Source organism: Halichoerus grypus, chromosome 2, assembly GCF_964656455.1.
Source record: "Halichoerus grypus chromosome 2, mHalGry1.hap1.1, whole genome shotgun sequence".
Classification (NCBI taxonomy): Eukaryota; Metazoa; Chordata; class Mammalia; order Carnivora; family Phocidae; genus Halichoerus; species Halichoerus grypus.
In genome coordinates, this window is record NC_135713.1 from 99,808,012 (window position 1) to 99,826,760 (window position 18,749).

Below are 18,749 nucleotides of genomic sequence, written 5' to 3' on the forward strand. Positions count from 1 at the left end.
AACCTTAACAAAATCCCCATTTGCCACACCTTGTGGACAGAGCGACAAACTGCAGTTGAGAGTAGGTTCACAGGGCCTCAACTCTAAGGCTTAATGCAGGCGACGGAGGATTCCTATGGTAAATTCATCTGGTCAGCTTCCAAGTGACAGGCCCAGAGAGGCAGGGCAGATGAAAATGCTCCCCTCTGCATGCACTGACCTGCTCCTGGGAGCCTTTTCTTGGGGCTCGGATCCCCCGCAGTCCACCGAGGGCACATCTGTAGACTCCGCTGGCTTCGGGGAAGAGGCCGCTGCAGGATCCTGGGGCCTCGGAGCCTCTGGTCCACGTTGGGGGTTGGGAGCGGTAGAACCCCGGGCGCCTACACCAGGCCTGACATTCGGCTTCACGCTAAGGCGTGCCCTGCGGAACATGGCGGAGCCAGGGGGCCCGGGGAGGCGGCCCCACGGCCGCTCTCAGCCCCGAGCCCCGGCCGCTGCCCGGAGAAGGGGTTAAGAACTACGCCCTTTCCACACAGCCACGCCACCAGGCCAGCGGACAGCTACCGCAGTTTCTCACCCCCGCCGCCTCCTCCTTCCTCCCGCCGCCGCCTCTTCTTCATGACCCTGCTACCCTAATAGCTGAGTTCCCCCAGTACCTTGCTTCCCCGCCCTCATAGGGAGGGCGCCGGAACTGATTACGCCATCAGCCAGCGCCGCGGAAGAACGTAAGACGCACATCTCCCGGAGCCATGGTAACTGTCAAACTATAGAGTTACTTGTGAACCGGAAATTGGGATGCACGGTGAACCGCTCTCCCCTCATTAGGAATCCCTAGGAGTTACTGAACGGAGGGGAAGGAAGTAGTCAAGTCCCTCAGCCCAAATCTTTAGGAGACTCTTAAAATCATGGGGTACCTGACTGGCTCAATCAGAAAAGCGTGGGACTCTCGATCTTGGGGTCGGGAGTTTGAGCCCCACATTGCGGGTAGAGATTACTAAAAAAATAATAATAAAAAACTTTTAAAAAAAGGTCTTGTATAGTAGTGCCCGTTCACCAGCACATTCCCAGAACTTAGAAATTCTAAATTGAGTAGAACATAAATTACAAATTCAGGTGTGAAGAAACTGGTAAATTACTTCCTAGAATGGGAGCTAGGTTTCTGGAACATATCATGGGAGGAAGACTATTCACTGTAAACCTTTGTGCACTTTTTAATATACCTGTTCAAAAATTATTATAGTTAAAATTATATAGTTATAGTAAATTAGTATTCCTAATCTGCTTCAGGAGATAGCAATAGAGCAATAAACAAGGTGTTCTGGGTTGGGGAGAAAAAAATACAACAAAAGAACAATTTAAGAATTTATTAAATGATATGAAACAAATTTAAAGGGTTCTATGACAGGGGCACCTGGGTGGCTCAGTTGGTTAAGCATCTGCCTTCCCTGAGGGTCATGATCTCAGGATCCTAGGATCCAGCCCCGCATCCAGCTCCCTGCTCAGCTGGGAGCCTGCCACTCCCCCTACTTGTGCTGTCTCTCTCTGTCAAATAAATAAATAAAATCTTTAAAAATAAATTAATTAATTAATTAATTAATTAAATGGTACTATGACAGAGATTAATGGAAGGCTGGGTTACTTTAGGTAGGAAGTACTTTAGGCTTCTATAATGTCAGGAAAAATGGCCATAGATGAGGCTGGCCCCACACAGTATGGGCCAGTTTTTGAACCTGCAATATAAATTCCCTGACTCATTGCAACAGAGAGGCCCGACTTCCTTCTTGGAAGGACAAGATTTTACAAGAACATCCTGCTTGCTACATTAATAACAAAATGTCAAATGAATTAAATCCTTTATTAATTAATCCTTGCTATGTCATCAAGAAGGAGTAAAAAAGGCAAGTGTTTTTGAGAGTAAGATAACAAGGATAGAAGCACAGAAGAGAGAAGAAATTCCTCTCAGACTGGAAAGAAATTGGAGGTCTGTGGATTCTGTGGGCTCCCTCCAATACCCTGGGGGAGGGACCAGGACATCAGATACACCTAGAGAAGCTCAAGAATTTGACAAAGAAACCCCTACTAAAGATGTCTCAGGAATCTTGGAGCTGCTACCAGGACCACAGGGCTTTGCACAATATATTCTGGTACAATGACACATTGCCTTTCCCCAAATGTTCTGTTCCACCTAAGAATCTAGGGCATTCCCACAATTCTGTACATAAGGCAGTCAATAATGACAAAGATTTAATTTCTCACTAGTATAAACATGGGAACAAAGATTTAATTTTGTTATTAAATATAAAGTCAGGCGCACCTGGGTGGCACAGTTGGTTAAGCGTCTGACTCTTGATTTTGGCTCTGGTCATGATCTCCAGGTCCTGAGATCGAGCCCCGGGTGGGGGCTCTGCGCTCAGCTTAGAGTCTTACTTGTCCCTTTCCCTCTGCTCCTTCCTCCGCGAGCTCGCTCTCTATCCACCCCTTCTCTCTTTCAAATAAATAAATAAATAAAATCTTTAAAAATAAATAAAGTCCTAAGATATTTGTTACACAACCAAGTTTGTGGAGTAAATTCATAATGGCATCACAGTAATTTCAAAAGTCTTCAGTTTTCTCTGGCAGACACGCCCAACATTTCTTGTGAATATCATATGTATCCCTACAACTCACAAAGTATATTTGCAGCCGCAAAGAGAAAGCTCAATTAGACTGTAAATTAAGACCACACACAGAAACAACAATGCTACCACTTACCTTCCAATCCCAAACTGCTTCCTTCCCTTCTTTATGAGCCAGGCCAGAAAGTCAATCTTTTCCCCCTGCTCGTTACTCCAGAAGTTGCTTAAGTGGAATTAGACATAAGCACTATTGAAGAGAGGTGGGGCTTAAGGAGAGTGACAAGCACACAAGGCTCTCTGAGGTTAAAAGAATGACAATAATAGGTAACTTATTGAGGTCTACCATATACTGGGCACTTAGTACTTCACATACACTAATTCAGTTAATTAAGGAGGTACATTTACCTTCCCATTTTACTGGTAAGGAAGCTTTACTGCAATGAAGTAACATGCCCAAGTTCACATATCTACTCATTGGTAGAGCTGGGCTTTCAACCAATACATTCCATTTCCAGAGTTCTAAGTCTTCACCACTTTCTCCTACCTCCTCTAAAATAGGTGATTCTTAGGAGTTAAAATAAACATTATTGAAGCTTGGTCATATATACTTGAGAGTGCATTGTAGTATTTTCTATACTTTTGTATATGTTTGACATTTTCCAAAATAAAAGTCTTCTAGAAACAGGGCGATTGCGGGGGGGGGGGCACCTGGGAGGCTCAGTGGGTTAAGCAGCAGACTCTTGGTTTGGGCTCAGGTCATGATCTCAAGGTCCTGGGTTGGAGCCCCGGCAACTGGCTTCCCGCTCAGAGGGGAGTCTACTTCTCTCCTTCTCCCTCTCCCTCCTCTTGTGCTCTCTCCCTCTCTCTAACTCTTTTTTTAAAAATAGGGCAATTTTACGGTGTACAGACTAACTCCACACATTTATCAATTTGTAATAATTAACGGGATAGATGAAGAATATAAGTATTAACCAAATTAACCAAAAGGCATCTTTCCACGTCTGTTTCTAGCAATGGCAAACGCACGACGGCTTTTACCCAGGTTCCAAGGTTATCCTGGGCTATTATGAATGTGTGATAAAACTGCATTCCCTGCCATTCCCTTCACATCACACAACCCAAGCACAGAGCCATTAACCTAAAACTCCTAAACTACTGTCGACCATGACAGAGGCACTGGGATCAAACGGGAAATGAAGACACTTACGAGTCTGTCTTAAATTTGATCTCATTTCTACAAGTCCCTACCTGTTAGGTCAGTCGCTCCTGGTCTCAGAGTCTCAATCTCCTCTTCGTAAAATGAGAACAATGAAGCCTACGTTACAGGCTTGGTGCAGGAATAATGAAAGAAAATATGTAAAGAGCCAAACTGACTTCTGCAGTTATAACCTCAATCTGTTTTGTCCCCTTCCTTCTCTTCCCGCTTCTGCAAGGGATGAATAAAAGTTAACGTTCTTTGTTGAAAAATGAGATACAGTAGCATTTATTGTTTTTGTCGTTACCAAAAAATGGAGGCTGGCCAGGCCCCAGTGTTGGGTACACAGTGGGTAAAATCCACAGACGCAGGACCTGCTGTGTAGACTCGACTGTACTCCTGTGGCCGGAAGACCCCAGTGAGCGGATTAATCTCCCAACCTGCGGGCCCGGGACCCTTGGCGGGGGCTGCCCCGCCTACCTGGCAGCGCACGCGCAGTCGCTCGCCCGGCTCGCGGGAGGCGGCGGTCCCGCCTCGGTGGGCGGGGCCATGAAGGAGGGGAGGCGTTGCCCCGCAGAGGGCCCGCGCGGGCTCAGCCTTTAAGGGCCACCAGTGGGGACGGCCGCTGAGCGTGTTAGGAGGCCGTTGCTTTCCTCAGGGGCTCTCTTCCAGGCTCGGTCCGGTGTCGGCATGGCCCGTGAGTGTGCGGACGGGTGGGGAACGCGGCGGGGAGCGTCCGCTGAGGGAGGCTAGCTCCGAAGCGCAGCTGGACCGGAGGCGGGGACTGGCTGGTGTATCCCTTTCTGTCTGGCGGCGCGGGGACCCTGTTCTCAGTCCGCAAAGGGAGAGGGACGGTTAGCTTCGGGTCCGCCTGAGAAATCGGGCTAGTACCTGCCGGTCAGGTGCGAGTTTACACGGTAAAGAACACCTCTCCGGAGATGAGGTGTGTGAGGACGGCGGTCCCGGGAGGCGTCCTGTTCTGAAAGGGGTTTCTAGCTGGTACTTAAGGTCCTAAGGCCTGATGAGGACTGGAAGCTCCGACTGAGTCTCCTCCCTAGTTCTTTTGTTTGGCCCTTACAGGTAATGTTTCTCGAATAGCCTCATTTGTTCGCCTAACAGTCGAATTGTGATGGGCCAACTTGTGGAGCTGTGTTCCCTGTGTATCTATCCTTCTTTCCATTCACGCTTTTCAAAAGCTAGACCTTAATTTGGAATACTGACCCGTATAGACTGAGGAGTGGAATGCCTGTTGTAAGAGACCTGGTATTTACAGCCAGTGAACACATTCATTGGTATCATAATATTCTTAAGTGTTTACCTCTAAGCTTCCTCCTCGTCAGATACGGGAACAGCGTTCAGTGTAATTACTCTGCTGGAGTATCTGTTAAAAAGCTAACTTCAGATGCATTTAAATAAGAGCGTTTTTACGGAATTCGTAATTACTTTTGAGATGGGGAAAGAGCATGACTTTGGCTTTGTAGGAGGAAATCAGCGAGAACTTGCCCGCCAGAAAAACATGAAGAAATCCCAGGAAATTAGCAAGGGAAAAAGAAAAGAGGATAGCTTGACCACCTCTCAGAGAAAGCAGAGGTAAGTGATACTAATGGAATTTTCAAGTCACTGAAGTTTTTGTTTTGGAGAATGGAGAGAATGTTTTAAATCCTTGGTAGAACTAGGCTTAGACTGCATATAGGGGTAACAGTTGAGCATTTGTTGCGTGCACACTAAAACTATATAAGGTAGTAATTATCCCAATACATGAATGAAAAATTTCCAGCTCTCAAGCCATAGTCTTGAAGAGACACTCAGGCTTCACTCACCACAACCATAAAAATTTCATTTAGCAAAATATTTGAATGCCTTCCACATGGCAGGCACTGTTAGGTACTAGAGATACAGCATTTTCAAGGCAGACATCCTACCCAAACTAGTCAAGATAACAGGTGACTCAATTACAGGGATTAAGGTTCTGAAGGAGACACAAAAAAGCGTATGTAGCTATATTGACTTCTGAAGATCCTTTGTGTTGGAGAAAATGCAGGTGCACAGTCTTGATGTATGATTATATGTGAAAAATAATAGAGAAATGCTACAGAAATATTTGGAGAGTGCAGCTTAAATTTTTTAAAAAGCATTCATATTTATAACAAGCTTAATTTTCTAAAAACAAATTTTGTATATGTACACTTTGGAGGTCAGGTGGAGAATTGACTACACATGCTTCAGCGGGGCTTCTCTGTGATCCTCAAGCCTGCACATTAAAACCACCTGGGAAACCCTAAGGGCTACTCAAGCCTATACCTTAAATCCAGTCTTGATTTAATTGGTCTGGGGCTGGGCATAACCAGTGCTCTAAGTAAATTTTATTGTGCCTAAGTTAAACCTGCCTTTAAAAAGGTCCCCAGGTGATTCCAATGTGCCACTAGAGTTAATAATCATTTGGGGGGCACCTGGCTAGCTCAACAGTGAAGAATGTGACTCTTGAGTCATGACTTCAAGGCCCACATTGGGTTAATTATCACTTCATGCTTTCTTTCTATGATTTTAAAGTGATAAGGTTTTCCCTAAACTTTTGTTTACCCACATTGGAGTAAAAGTGAACATGGTACAAATCAGTGACCCTAGTCTAGCTTGGCTCAGTAATAGTCCCTGTTAAATGAATATCCACTTGTTAGAAAGCTCTGTGCTGGGTACTCTATACGTATTATCTCTCTTCATTACCCTGAAAAGTGGTATTAGCCTCAATGTATAGAATAGGAACCTGAGGCTCTGAACTTCAGTAACATTACTAAGGGTACAGCGAGCACAACAGAGCTCAGCTTCAAACAGAAAAGTAACTATCACTATTCTTTTCCATGATACTTCATTTCTTGTAGCTGTCTTGTTTTTCCTTCATCCTCATTCCTCATCTTTGCTATTGGCTTTACAGAAATGTCTACTATCATGGACAGAGCTACTCACCCTGAAGTAAAATCTCACAGTAAATCTATGTGATAACAGGAAAGAGCCTGAACTTTGAAATTAGACAAACTTGGGTTTTATGTGATTTAAGGCAAATTATTTAGCTCTAAACTTTTAATTTTTTTTTAATTTGAATCATGGGGATAATAACAGTTGCTATGGGACTTAATCCAGAGTCAGCAAATTGGCACATAGTAGGTGTTGATTACAAAGCCATTTAATGTATTTTTTTTTTTTAAATAAGGATTTCCTGGACCATCTAGCCCAGGTAGTCTGGTTGTAGTTGAGTTAATATGATATATGGAGGTTCAGCCAAAGACACAAAGGGTTAAGGAAGTGCCTGAATATCCTGCTGTTTTTTAGTGTAATCCATTTTTAATCACTAGCTATCGCTCTTTCAGGCTTGTAAGAAACTTAATTGCTTCGTAACATCTATGTCCTAATGCTAGGTACCATTTTGGATATCTAGAAGACTTCTTAAATGCTCCTTCTTTCAGAGAAAAATAGAATATATTAACTTTGTTGACAACCAAGAGTAATTGCCATTATTTCTGTATATAACTGCCTAATATCGGATAGATATATTCATAGCTATTCCACAAAACAACCCTAGTAACTACTTTCCTGATTTCGAAAGGTCATTATTTGCTCAATAACAATAGAGATGGTTTTCAAAATAAGATGTGACTTCAAAGCTCTTCCATACTTTGTTTTCCCATTCTGTTGCCATGAAAACAGAAAGAAGTGAATCTTTATATCTTTTAGATTGTTTCCTAATATGCTTAATGGGTTATGTATACAAAACAAGAACATAAAATCGGTTTTTCTGTAACAACTTACAGCCTTTTCCCCCATTATAGGGACTCTGAGATAATGCAACAAAAGCAGAAGGCAGCTAATGAGAAGAAGTCTATGCAGACGAGAGAAAAATGATGACTATTTGGAAAAACCTGGGTGTTATTGCCAACTAGGTGTATCATAAGCTCTAAGGTCAAAAATTTTGTGGAGCAAACAGTCATATGTTATACCCTTATAAAACTATTTTAAACTTTACCTTTCAGCCTGACTTAGTGTAATGTTTCAGAACCATTCTTCAAAGAATAAAACCATAACCATTCATGTGATATATTGGTGAACGTTATTTTTTTTTTTTTATCAGCGGTGAGCATTTATATAATTTGCTAGAGAGGTAACGTGATGAGATAATAGAATCTCCTATAAATCTAGAATCTTTGTCATAAACTTTGTTAAAGTAGATCTTATTTAAAGTCAACTTGATTGTATAATAGAATTTATGGTACATTTATCTAATGTTGCTTTGTAATTAACTGGTTTGCTTGAAGAATTTACAAGAGATAGTACAGACCCACCTGGAATAGCAACTAAATGAATACAAACTAAATGAAGAGTAACTTAGAAAATTCTCGGAGTTTTGCTTACAGCTTTAAAATTGTTTGGAGTAAGTGCCTTTCTTTTAATAGACTATATTCTTTAGAACAGATTTAGGTTCACAATAAAATTGATTTTTCATGTATCCCCTGCTTCTATTTATACATAGCCTCCATTATGAATATGCCCCACCGGAGTGGTAAGTCTCTTGTAACTGTTGAACCTATATTAACACATCATGATCACCCAAAGTACACAGTTTACTAGTACAAAGTACAAAAGATTCACTCTTCATGTTGGAAGAGTATCATTTTTTAAGTCTATTCTGAGACTGAAAAACTTGTGGCTTAATAGTGATAAATATGGAAATATATTAACCTAGAGAAGGGTTTAAGACTACACTGTTCTGAAGCAAATAGGCATGATGACTGCAAAGAGTCTACTGCTCTTTAAGACTTGGCCTCCTATTTTAACAAAGGTTCTGGTAATCTTGACATAGGTCACTTAGCAATGGTACCACCTATTAATGGGGTGGAATCCTCAGTGTCTAATACTGAAAGAGGCAAATGGGAAGTTTTTATCTTCACATTACTACAGCTTTTCAGGTAAAGTTAAACTTTGTTCTATTTTTTGGGTTAACTTAAGTCTTTGAACTTTATATGATGGTAGTTATAAAGGCAAAAGGATTGCAACAGCTTAAGTTACTTTCTAATAAAAGGGATGATGAAGTCTGATTGTACTGCAAAGATTCTTTATGGGTCTGATTTCTGTAGTCCTATCTCCAGAATTTCTACACAGTGATGAGTCATGAGTACAAAGAACTTGTTATGCTTTCAGCTGTATACTTTGGGTTTTTGTTTGTTTTGTTTTTTTTTTTTTGGTAACAATTTCCATGTTTAAAATGCCCTGTGTAGTGGAATAACTTTAACTTTTTAAAAGTTAATCTTTATAAATCTGGGGAAAACTGCAGTTTCCAAAAGAACATGGATATTAGGATAAGGAAGATCTCTATGTTGTAATTAATCATTAAGACTTAAATCCAAAACTGCATCTTAAAAAAAAAAAATATGGCACTTGAATGAATTCATTGTTAAGATAAAGGGTTTAGTTTTTAACTAAAACATGACCACACATTTCCTCGAGGCAGACAAAAAAGTTATCTGAGAGGAAGAAAATTAACTGTAATTGCTATAATATATTGACACTTTAGTTTCTTTTCTTGTGGTATATTTAAGCAAAGTAACTAAAATAGCTAAACTTCTAAACATCGTAACTGGTCAAGATATTTGTTAATATCTCAACCACAAGGTATTAAGGGAAAAGTACAGGTGAATAATTGCATCCAGTCAGTAAAGTTAATTTATGCACTAACTTTAGATCATTCTTTTGGTATGTTGCTAAAGCAAGATAAAATTACTTAAATGAAGTAGTGCCAATTTTAAAATGTAATTTAGAAAATACTGAACTCCATAGAACACCCTCAGAGGCATTAAAATTGCTATCTTGCATTATCCTTAACACAGTAGTGGATTGTCATTAGCAATCTTCATGAGTCCTGCTGAGATGTGTGAGGGAGCAGCTGCTACTGCCCAAGGTGAGAACAGTGAGGTCAGATTCATCAGTTACTTGATTCCTTTTGAGTACCTTTCCTATTAGTTGCGTGTGTAAGAAATTGTTACCCACTCAACACACTATAGCTCGTTTTTAAAAAATAGGACTCACAGGAAATACTGATTACTGACATTATTTTTCTAACTTTTTAAGAATATATTTTGCTCTTTTTCTGCATGTTTTTATAGATGGGACGAAGTTACTTGAGGAGAGTGAGAATCTATGTATTTTCAAGTTGTGCCTTGTAAAGTTTTTCTGTTCAAGGCAGGGGTCATACCAATACTGTTAGCTTTGAGTCTAAAAGCTGTTTGAAAACTATTGAACTTTAAAAAGCCTATCCCCTCACAGTGTATATGTCTATCAAATTATATTGTACACATTAAGTATAAACAATTTTGTTAGTAAATCATAACCTCATTGAAGCAGTAGGAGGGAAAATACTCCTAAAGTGAAAACCTAATATAAAATTCACTTTGGCAGTCAGAATTTGAGATTTGTACATTTTATCATCTGTGTCAGCAGTGACTTAAACTAAGCAGGGAGTGTGTGAACTTCTTTAGGTAAGTTCCTAATTGCCTTATGTAATGAGGACCTAAAGTAAAAATTGAATTGAAAAACTGAATTAACTTTATGAAATTGTCAACCATAGTTTTCCATTAGAACAAAACAGTAAGAGCATTTATTAAACTGCCTCCTGCAACTTAATCTGCTAAAGTACTTGCTATTTAGTAATCCTGTATTGGAATATATTGTCTTTCCAGATGGCCAAGTCATGAAAATGTGAATGGGAAAAGAGGAATGACTCTAAGTTGCTGAAATGCACTTTCCCATAAATTGCACCAAGATTTTAAACTTCATATAGACTTTTCCTTACAACTTTGCTTCTTAAAAACCTTTCACATACCACTAAATCCGCTAATACACATGAGAAGTTTACAAGTAGCCTGCTATTAGATGATTTGTCCAGGAAAATTGAGATTTTAAATTTTGATTTTGATTGTAACAGAACTTTCTTTTTAAAGATTTTGTCAGAGGACAAGCAGGGGGAGCCGCAGGGGAAGCAACAGGCAGAAGGAGAAGCAGGCTCCCCGCCGAGCAGGGAGCCCGATGCAGGGCTCAATCCCAGGACCCTGAGATCATGACCTGAGCCGAAGGCAGATGCTTAACTGACTGAGCCACCCAGGCGTCCCTCTAACATAACTTTTATAGAAATATTTTTCATGCCACATACTATTCATGCTACTCTATCAATTGGACGTGACTTCGCTTACTGGTGTATCCATACAGGAACATTTCCTTGAGTATTACTGAATGGAGCTTTTTTTACACAAATTTTTAGTTTGTAAGAAATTGCCCACCAACCTGGCTGTAATCAAGACAAAATCCTATTGAATACTTTCCTTTTATAAACATATATTGCATAACAAAGCCTTTTGTGAGGGCTTTGGATTTTGGGGGGAGAGAGGAGTTATTGGTCAAAGGCTCATTTGGCCTTGTACACTCAAGATGACTGTTAAGGTGGCTTATGAATAGACATTTAATATAGTGATGTATTTTAATGTATGCTTGAAGAAATAGAAGCACATCAAACCTGTGCTTTGATGGTATATTGAAATTTCTAGTTGCAAACCAAATGATTAATTATAAATAACCACAACAGCTATTTGAGTGGATGAGAGACTCCAGAATCCAAGGAAAAGTTGAAGACTCAGGGCTTTGGAAAGGTCAAGAGTTGGACAGCCCCAGGTACTATGAAAATTTTTTATTCCACAATGCTGCTGTCAGGGTGAAGTTTTGACAACTATTTTCAGTCTTTATGTCATTCAGAGTTCCTCCAAATGAACTTGTTTGGGTTACATGCCTACCCTTCAGCAAGGGGAGGGCAGCGCCTAAGAGGATATAACCAAGAGTATATCCCATGAGGAATAGGTGGTCCTCCTAACAAATCTGGGGTCCTGTTGTCAGAAAGAAGGGGGGAATGGATGCTGGGCAGACTCTTATTGCAAGGCTAAGATTAAATTTAAAAAATGAAGATACATGATATGCATACCATGAAGGTGGTAAGTAAATGTCTGAAGTGTGAAATGAAGCTCATGCCATTCTTACCTCTACCAGCTTTCAAACCTCCAAAATTCCATGCCTGCTTATTATTAAAAAAATTGGGAAAATGCAACAAAAGGGCTGAACTTTAGCCATAAATTAGTTACTCAGAAAACTAAACAATACCCGTACTGTATGATCTAGTCATTGCGCTCCTGGGTGTTTATCGCAGTGAAATGATAGTAAAGAGTATACACCTTAAGTGTACATTTTTACTGACTTTTACTAGCCAATACCCAGATCAAGATCCATAGACATTTCTAGCACCCTAGCAGGCTCCCTTGTGACTATCAGTGTAGATTAGTTTTGCATGTTTTTGAATTTCCCATAAGTGAAATCATCCAGTATGCACTTGGGTCAGTCTGTCTGCATTTGGTCAACATGACTTGTGTGAGAATGCTTTGTCTTGTGTGTGTCAGTAGCTCTATCTTTTTCATTGGTGTGTAGTATTCTGTTATAAAAATATACCATGATTTAGTTATCCACTCTACTTTTAATGACGTTTGGATTGCTCTTAGTTTGGAGCTTTTAAAAATAATTCTGCCATAAATATTTTATATATATCTTTTAGGGGTCATAAATATGTATTTCTATTTAATATATAATTAGGAGTGGGTCATAGAGTATATAAAATTGTTGTCTAGTTTTCCTTAATGCTCATTTAAGCACTTATAAACATATAACTAAGGGATGTGGGGAATTTCCTTGGGTTGCTGTAACAAATTACCACAAACTTGGTGCCTTACAAGAACAGAAATTTATTCTGTCACACTGCTATATGCCAGAAGTCTAAAAGCAAGTTGTCAGCAGGACCACATGCCCTCTGAAGATTCTAGATGATAATCTTTGCTTGCCTCTTCCAGTGGCTTCAGACATTACTTTGCTTGTGGCCCCGTAACTCCTGTCTTTGTCTTCCCATAGCGTTCTTTTCTCAGGCTTCTTCCTGGTGGTGGTGGTGGTGGTTGTTTTTAAGTAGGCTCCATGCCCAATATGGGGCTTGAACTCATGACCCTGATGTTGAGAGTCACATGCTCTACTGACTGAGCCAGGCAGGTGCCCCTTCTTCCTGTTTCTTAAAAGGATATTTGTCATTGGGTTTAGGACACACTCTAATCTAGGATGATCTCCTCTTAAGAGGAGCAGCACAACCTTTTTCCCAAATAAGGTCATATTCACAGTTACTTGGTGGAGGTATCATTTTTGGGACCACCATTCACCCACTACAAAATGGGAAACAAAAACGGGGAAACTTAGCTATAACTTATTTTTCTTTTTTAAGCCATGCCTACAGGTCAGTCCATACAGATCTAACCATAGTATGGATGTATAGTAATTTATCCGGTGATTTCCTTACTCATGGACATTGAAGTTGTTTGTAAGCATTTGCCACTACAAACAATTCTGTAATACAGTCATACCTCTGTAATGTTCTTTTATTTCTGTAAGAATGCATTCTTAAAGGTAGGATTCTTAGGACAATGGTAGAGTACATGCATTTGCAATTTTAAAGTATTTCCAGCAAGAAAATAGCTCTCTATACCCCCATGCCCTTAATAACATCAAATATTAATCTCTATTAATTTTGTCAACCTGAGTGAAAAATGGTATCTTAGTTTTAATAAGTAATTCCTTGACTGAAGAGGTTGAGCATTTTTTCCATGTTTATTGGACATTAGGATTTTCTCTTCGATCTACTCATCTTTTCTCTCTGCTTTATGCTTTTTATTTCATTTAGCCTTCACATGTAGGCACTACTATTATGCCCACCTGTATAGTTAAAGAAATTCAGGTTTTAATTAAGGAATTTCCCCCAAGCTTACCCATCTAGTAAGTGGCATGTTAGGGATATTAAACCAGCCAGACTGAGTGCAGGATTAAGGCTTATTTTCATATTTATTGGCCACATTTTTCCCCCCCCAGGAATATTTTGTTTTGGCTTTTTTTTTTTTTTTTTTGGCAGTTTTTACTTTGGACAAAGCTTTTTTAAAATATATAAACATATAATTATATAAATTATACTAAATATATAAAGGAAAGTAACCTTTTTTTACATGTAAAAAATATTTTCCAAACTATTGTCTGTCTTTTCATTGTATTTATTTTTCTTTTGCCAGAATTTTTAACTACATAATCATATGTCTAGTTACTTTATAAGTAAGGATGCGACTGACAGCAGAGTTATCCTGTCTGACATGTTAAAATTTTTTAATGTGAACTTGAATACCTTTGTTTGGGCAGGGACTGGGCACAGTGAGTGGGATGGGGTGGAGGGATAGTCTCCACCTAACTGATTACAGTACCCACGACCCCTATTGCTTACTCCTCCTTCACTTACTTACATTATGCACCTGACTCCCAAAAGGTATTTGAGTTTTCAGTGCTTGCATGGTTTTGTGTTTCTATCTTCAGATCTTCCCCAACCCAAGTTTATAAAAATCACCTAGAATGTACTTTGGTGTATGATGTGTGAGGACACCAAACCTCAGATCCTGAATGGTTAATTATATCTGTTGTTTATGAATTACACTACATTTGTCCATTACATCATTCAAATATTCTTCGAAAACATCATTTTTAATTTTTAACTTCCTGCGGCTGTAACAGTTCTGTGAGCATTCTTGTACTAAAATCACCGATACTATCTCTGATCTCCTGCCCCTAGACCCTGATAACATAAGGGTAATGAACTAATTGGGTTTGGCCTTGTCATTTGTTTATTCACTATTCCACTTGAAATTCAAATTGGAAACCTCATCACCAATGATTTGAATCCTTTATTTGCTCGTGGGCAAGTTCCAAGAGTCACTGAAGGTATTTTGGTATGGAAATTCCATATGCACGAAGATTGGTTCCAGTTCATGAAGTTAAATTTGATGTTTTCGTAAGTGCCTTCAAATCAGGTGAAATGGTTTTTCTTTGGACGTTCACTGCATTGTGCTTTGAGTGCTTTGTCTATCATATGAAATAACTATAAAATACAGTAACTCAAATGTAGAGGTCACCATCAGGAATAAGAACTTCATATTTTCTTTGAGGACAAAAATTCCATAGGTTTATTTTTGTTGATGAACCTGGTCCTGATAAGTAGAAATACTTTTTCAACAAAGAATCTGCCATTCTAAATTTAAGATACTATTCCTCCTTGAAAACCTTATGCTAAGGGAAAAATTCCAGACACAAAAGGCCACATATTCCATCTATATAAAATATCCAAAATAAGTAAATCCATACAGAGAGAGTGATGAGTAGTTGTGAGGGGCTGAAAGGAGGGAAGAATAGGGAGTGACGGCTAATGGGTACGAGGTCTCTTTTTGGGGTGAAGTGATCTAGAATTAGTGGTGGTGGCTGCATAACCTTTCGAATACACTAAAAACTAAGTTGTTTGCTTTAAAATGGTGAAATTTATGGTACGTAAATTAAACTTCAAAAAATAAAAACCTCATTCCAAATTGTTCAAATTTCTTCATGAAGGGGTTCCTGGCTGGCCCCATAGGATCATGCAACTCTTGATTTCCAAGTGGTGAGTTCGAGCCCCATAATGGGTGAAGAGATTACTGAAAAAAAAAAATTAAATGCTATTGTGAGAATTTTGATGATTGAGAAAAATCTCAGTGGTTTTTAAAAAACACATCTATTTCTGATAGCTATAAAAGCCAAAGGCAAGCCCTCAAACTTCCTTGGGTAGATTTTTTTTTTTTAAGAAAATTACGTGTACATGGAATCCATCTGGCAATCCTAAATACTTAATAAAGAATCTGGAAAAGTAAATGATAAACTCCTGCTAAGATCTAAAATCCTGCTTGATCCATGTAAAGACCAAAAAAAATGCACCTCCTTAAACAGACAATATTTGATCCCATTTTTCTTGTCTATCCCTTTCACTTTATCCATCACCATACTCTTCCCACTCCCTGTTGTCAGTTTATTCTCTATGAATCAGTTTGTTTTGTTCAACTGTTTTTTAGTTTTCACATGTAAGTGAAGTCATATGGTATTTCTCTGACTTATTTCACATAGCATGGTACTCTCTCGGTTTGTCCATGTTGTTGTAAATTGAAAGATTTCAGTGTGCATATGTGTATAAACACATCTTTATCCACTCATCTGGTGTTTGCATCAATTTATATTCCCACCAATAGTGCACGAGGATTCCCTTTTTACATCCTTACTCTCACTTGTTATTTCTTCTCTTTCTGATAATAGCTATTCCAACACCTGTAATAGCTCATTGTAGTTTTGATTTGCATTTTCCTGATGATTAGTGATATTGAGCATCTTTCCATGTACCTGTTGACATCTGTATGTGTTCTTTGGAAAAATGCCCATGCAGGGCCTCTGCACATTTTTTAAGGGGATTGCTGGATTTTGGGGTTTTGGGTTTTTTTGTTTTGTTTTTAGAGTTTTACAAGTTCTTTACGGATTTTGGATGTTAGCCCCTTATCAGTTAAATCATACGTGAGAATGTATTCACCCACTCAGTAGGTTGTCTTTTCCTTTTGTTGGTTTCCTTCATACTGCAAAGAATGAAAGTTTGATGCAGTCCCATTGGTTTATTTTGATTCCTTTTTTAAGTTTCAAAATGTACTAGAGAAGATTTGGGAAAATGGATATTAACCTAAATGTTAAGGTTGAGAAGTGGCTAAAGGCATGAACTCTACTACCTGGAATCCAGGCAGCTGTATAAATGCTCTGTGCCTGTTTCCTTTTTTTTTTTTTTTTTTTTGTTGGTTGGGGGGGCGGTGTGTGGCTATCAATAGTTCATTACTTTTTAAATTTTTTGAAGTAATCTCTACTACCTAATGTGGGACTATAACTCACAACCCCCGAGATCAAGAGTCACATGCTCTACCTACTGAGCCAGCCAGGTGCCCCTCGTTCCTTTTTGTTGCTGAGTGGTAGTATATGGTACACATGTGCCAAAGTAAATTTCCTCATCTTTAAAATGGTTATAAAAGTCCCTCACTTATCGGGTTGTGAAAATTAACATAAAACTTTGTAAAGCACTTTTTAAAATGGTAGCTATATTATTGGTTACCTCTAGACTTACTTTTGTATTTCTTACCCATATTTCCTAAATTATCTGCAATGGACAGTATTTTCTATGGAAATTTGCTTAAAACAAAAACACCCTGGTCGAATCACTCAACGAACCTACGAAAAAGTGAAATCAAAGAATTGAAAGAAGGCCGAAAAGAAACAGCAGTGCGACCAATCACGGAGATCTCGACCACTCCTAGAAAGCACGCGGAGTCCTCCAGGCCTCGTGGCCGCTCTCCAGGACACCGTACTCTTCCGCTCCCAGAGGTCCCGAGCGGCGGAAGTCGTCACTTTCAGAGAGACGCAGCCCACGCCGTGCACCCGGCAGCAGGCTCGCCATGGCGATGGGCGGAGGTGGCGGCGTCCCGGAGCAGGAGGACTCGGTGTTGTTCCGGCGTGGCACCGGCCAGGTGAGGTCTTGGACGGCACCGCCTCCCGACGAGAGTCCCGAGCAGGCTCCCGGCGCCCCCCTCCCAGCCCCCGCGGCTGGGCGGGACCTGGCGGGTTCGCTGATTGCGGGGCCGTATTCCAGGTTTCTACATCTTCACCCGTTTGGGAGCCTTAGCCACAAGCTCCTTCCTCTTGCGGCTTGGACTCCCTGATAGCTGAGAGACAATTCCCTACCTCACCTCGATCGTACCCTGGTTTGTCCGTTCTCTCTGATTGGGGGGGTGTGCGGGGGGCAGACCGCGGTGAAGCAGGCAAACCAGTTAGGAGTCTGTTGAAATGATCCAGTTTTAGACCAAGGTGTTAGCAATGGAAAGCAAAGTTCTTGGATTCCAAGTGTAATTTGAATCATGAGGCAGTGGGTTTTGCACATGGATTCGATAATGGAGATTTGAGAGAGGAAAGTCAAAGATAATTCCAAGATTGCCCAGAATCATTGAAAAGATGAAATTGCTTTTTACTGAGGTGTGTTAAGGAAGACTGCAAGTGGAGAAGGTTTGTAAGGGGGAAGATCAACCTTGGGTAAAATCTGATTGGAATGAGTTTAAATCAGGAGAGAAGAAAATCAAAGGAAAATTTATAAAAGTTGTAAATAGAAGGTAGAGAAATTGGGCAATAGATGGAGGGGGGACTGAAATAGAATTCTCAGTTTCGTTTTTTGTTTGTAAGATGAGAGAAACCTGTTTCAACATTTTGTGGGCTGGTGGGAAAGATCTAGTAAGGATGGAAAACTTGGTGACACAAGAGACAAGACAAATATTGAAGCACTGTTCTAGAGTAGCTAAGAGGATGGATTTGGCCTTTGTTAGAAACATTGACAGTTCAGGGAAGGGGTGGGGGGACGGGTTAGCCTGGTGGTGGGTATTAAAGAGGGCACGTTCTGCATGGAGCACTGGGTGTTATACGCAAACAATGAATCATGGAACACTACATCAAAAACTAATGATGTAGTGTATGGTGATTAACATAACATAATAAACAAATTTGGGAGGAGATTTTACTTAGATCCTACCTAGAAAATTCCAGAAATATCCTTTTGGATCTTTATTCATTCATTTAGTCAGTCATTTAATTTTAATGAGCTGACTTTATGTGGCAGGCACTCCAGTAGGCGAGGGACACACAAAGCCACGTTGTCCTACCATCAAAGGGTTCAGTAGAAGCAAGATGGAAGAGTGACGAAATATATTCAATGTGATGAAGCTCAAAGCAGCTGCAAGAGCAGGGTCTCAGAACTCATCAGGGAGAGCATGGAAGGGGGTACGGGGGATGCTTCGTAATAAAGGCAGAAAGCTCTGTTTCACCAAAAAAAAAAAAAATTGACAGTTCATATGGTGATAATTTTGTGCATACAGACCTTTGTGGTTGGACAGATTTGTGAAAGTTCTCTTTTGATTGTGGCTGTTCTTAGTAAA

General features: G+C 39.9%; 2 protein-coding genes across 8 annotated transcripts in view; one reads left to right on the forward strand and one right to left on the reverse strand.

The window, feature by feature from the left end:
- BDP1 (BDP1 general transcription factor IIIB subunit) overlaps window positions 1-4,239 on the reverse strand; it is a 93,336-nt gene extending 89,097 nt beyond the window's left edge. Inside the window, exons 1-3 of one of the 2 annotated variants that reach the window (XM_078067214.1) lie at window positions 3,843-4,239; window positions 2,731-2,817; window positions 200-743 (exon numbers count right to left, since the gene is read on the reverse strand). In XM_078067214.1, coding sequence (XP_077923340.1) covers window positions 200-411 — 212 coding nt within the window. In that variant the 5' untranslated portion in view covers window positions 412-743; window positions 2,731-2,817; window positions 3,843-4,239. Of the gene's footprint in view, window positions 1-199; window positions 821-2,730; window positions 2,818-3,842 lie in introns of both variants that reach the window. The other variant, XM_078067215.1, reaches the window with a different exon arrangement.
- A 95-nt stretch (window positions 4,240-4,334) lies between these two features.
- Window positions 4,335-18,749, forward strand: part of LOC118522819 (survival motor neuron protein) — a 48,192-nt gene continuing 33,777 nt past the window's right edge. For 2 of the 6 annotated variants that reach the window (XM_036072113.2, XM_078067217.1), the window contains exon 1: window positions 16,968-17,297. In XM_036072113.2, coding sequence (XP_035928006.2) covers window positions 17,226-17,297 — 72 coding nt within the window. In that variant the 5' untranslated portion in view covers window positions 16,968-17,225. Of the gene's footprint in view, window positions 4,487-4,848; window positions 4,870-5,270; window positions 5,380-16,943; window positions 17,298-18,749 lie in introns of those variants that run through there. The other 4 variants (XM_078067219.1, XM_078067220.1, XM_078067221.1 and 1 more) reach the window with 4 other exon arrangements.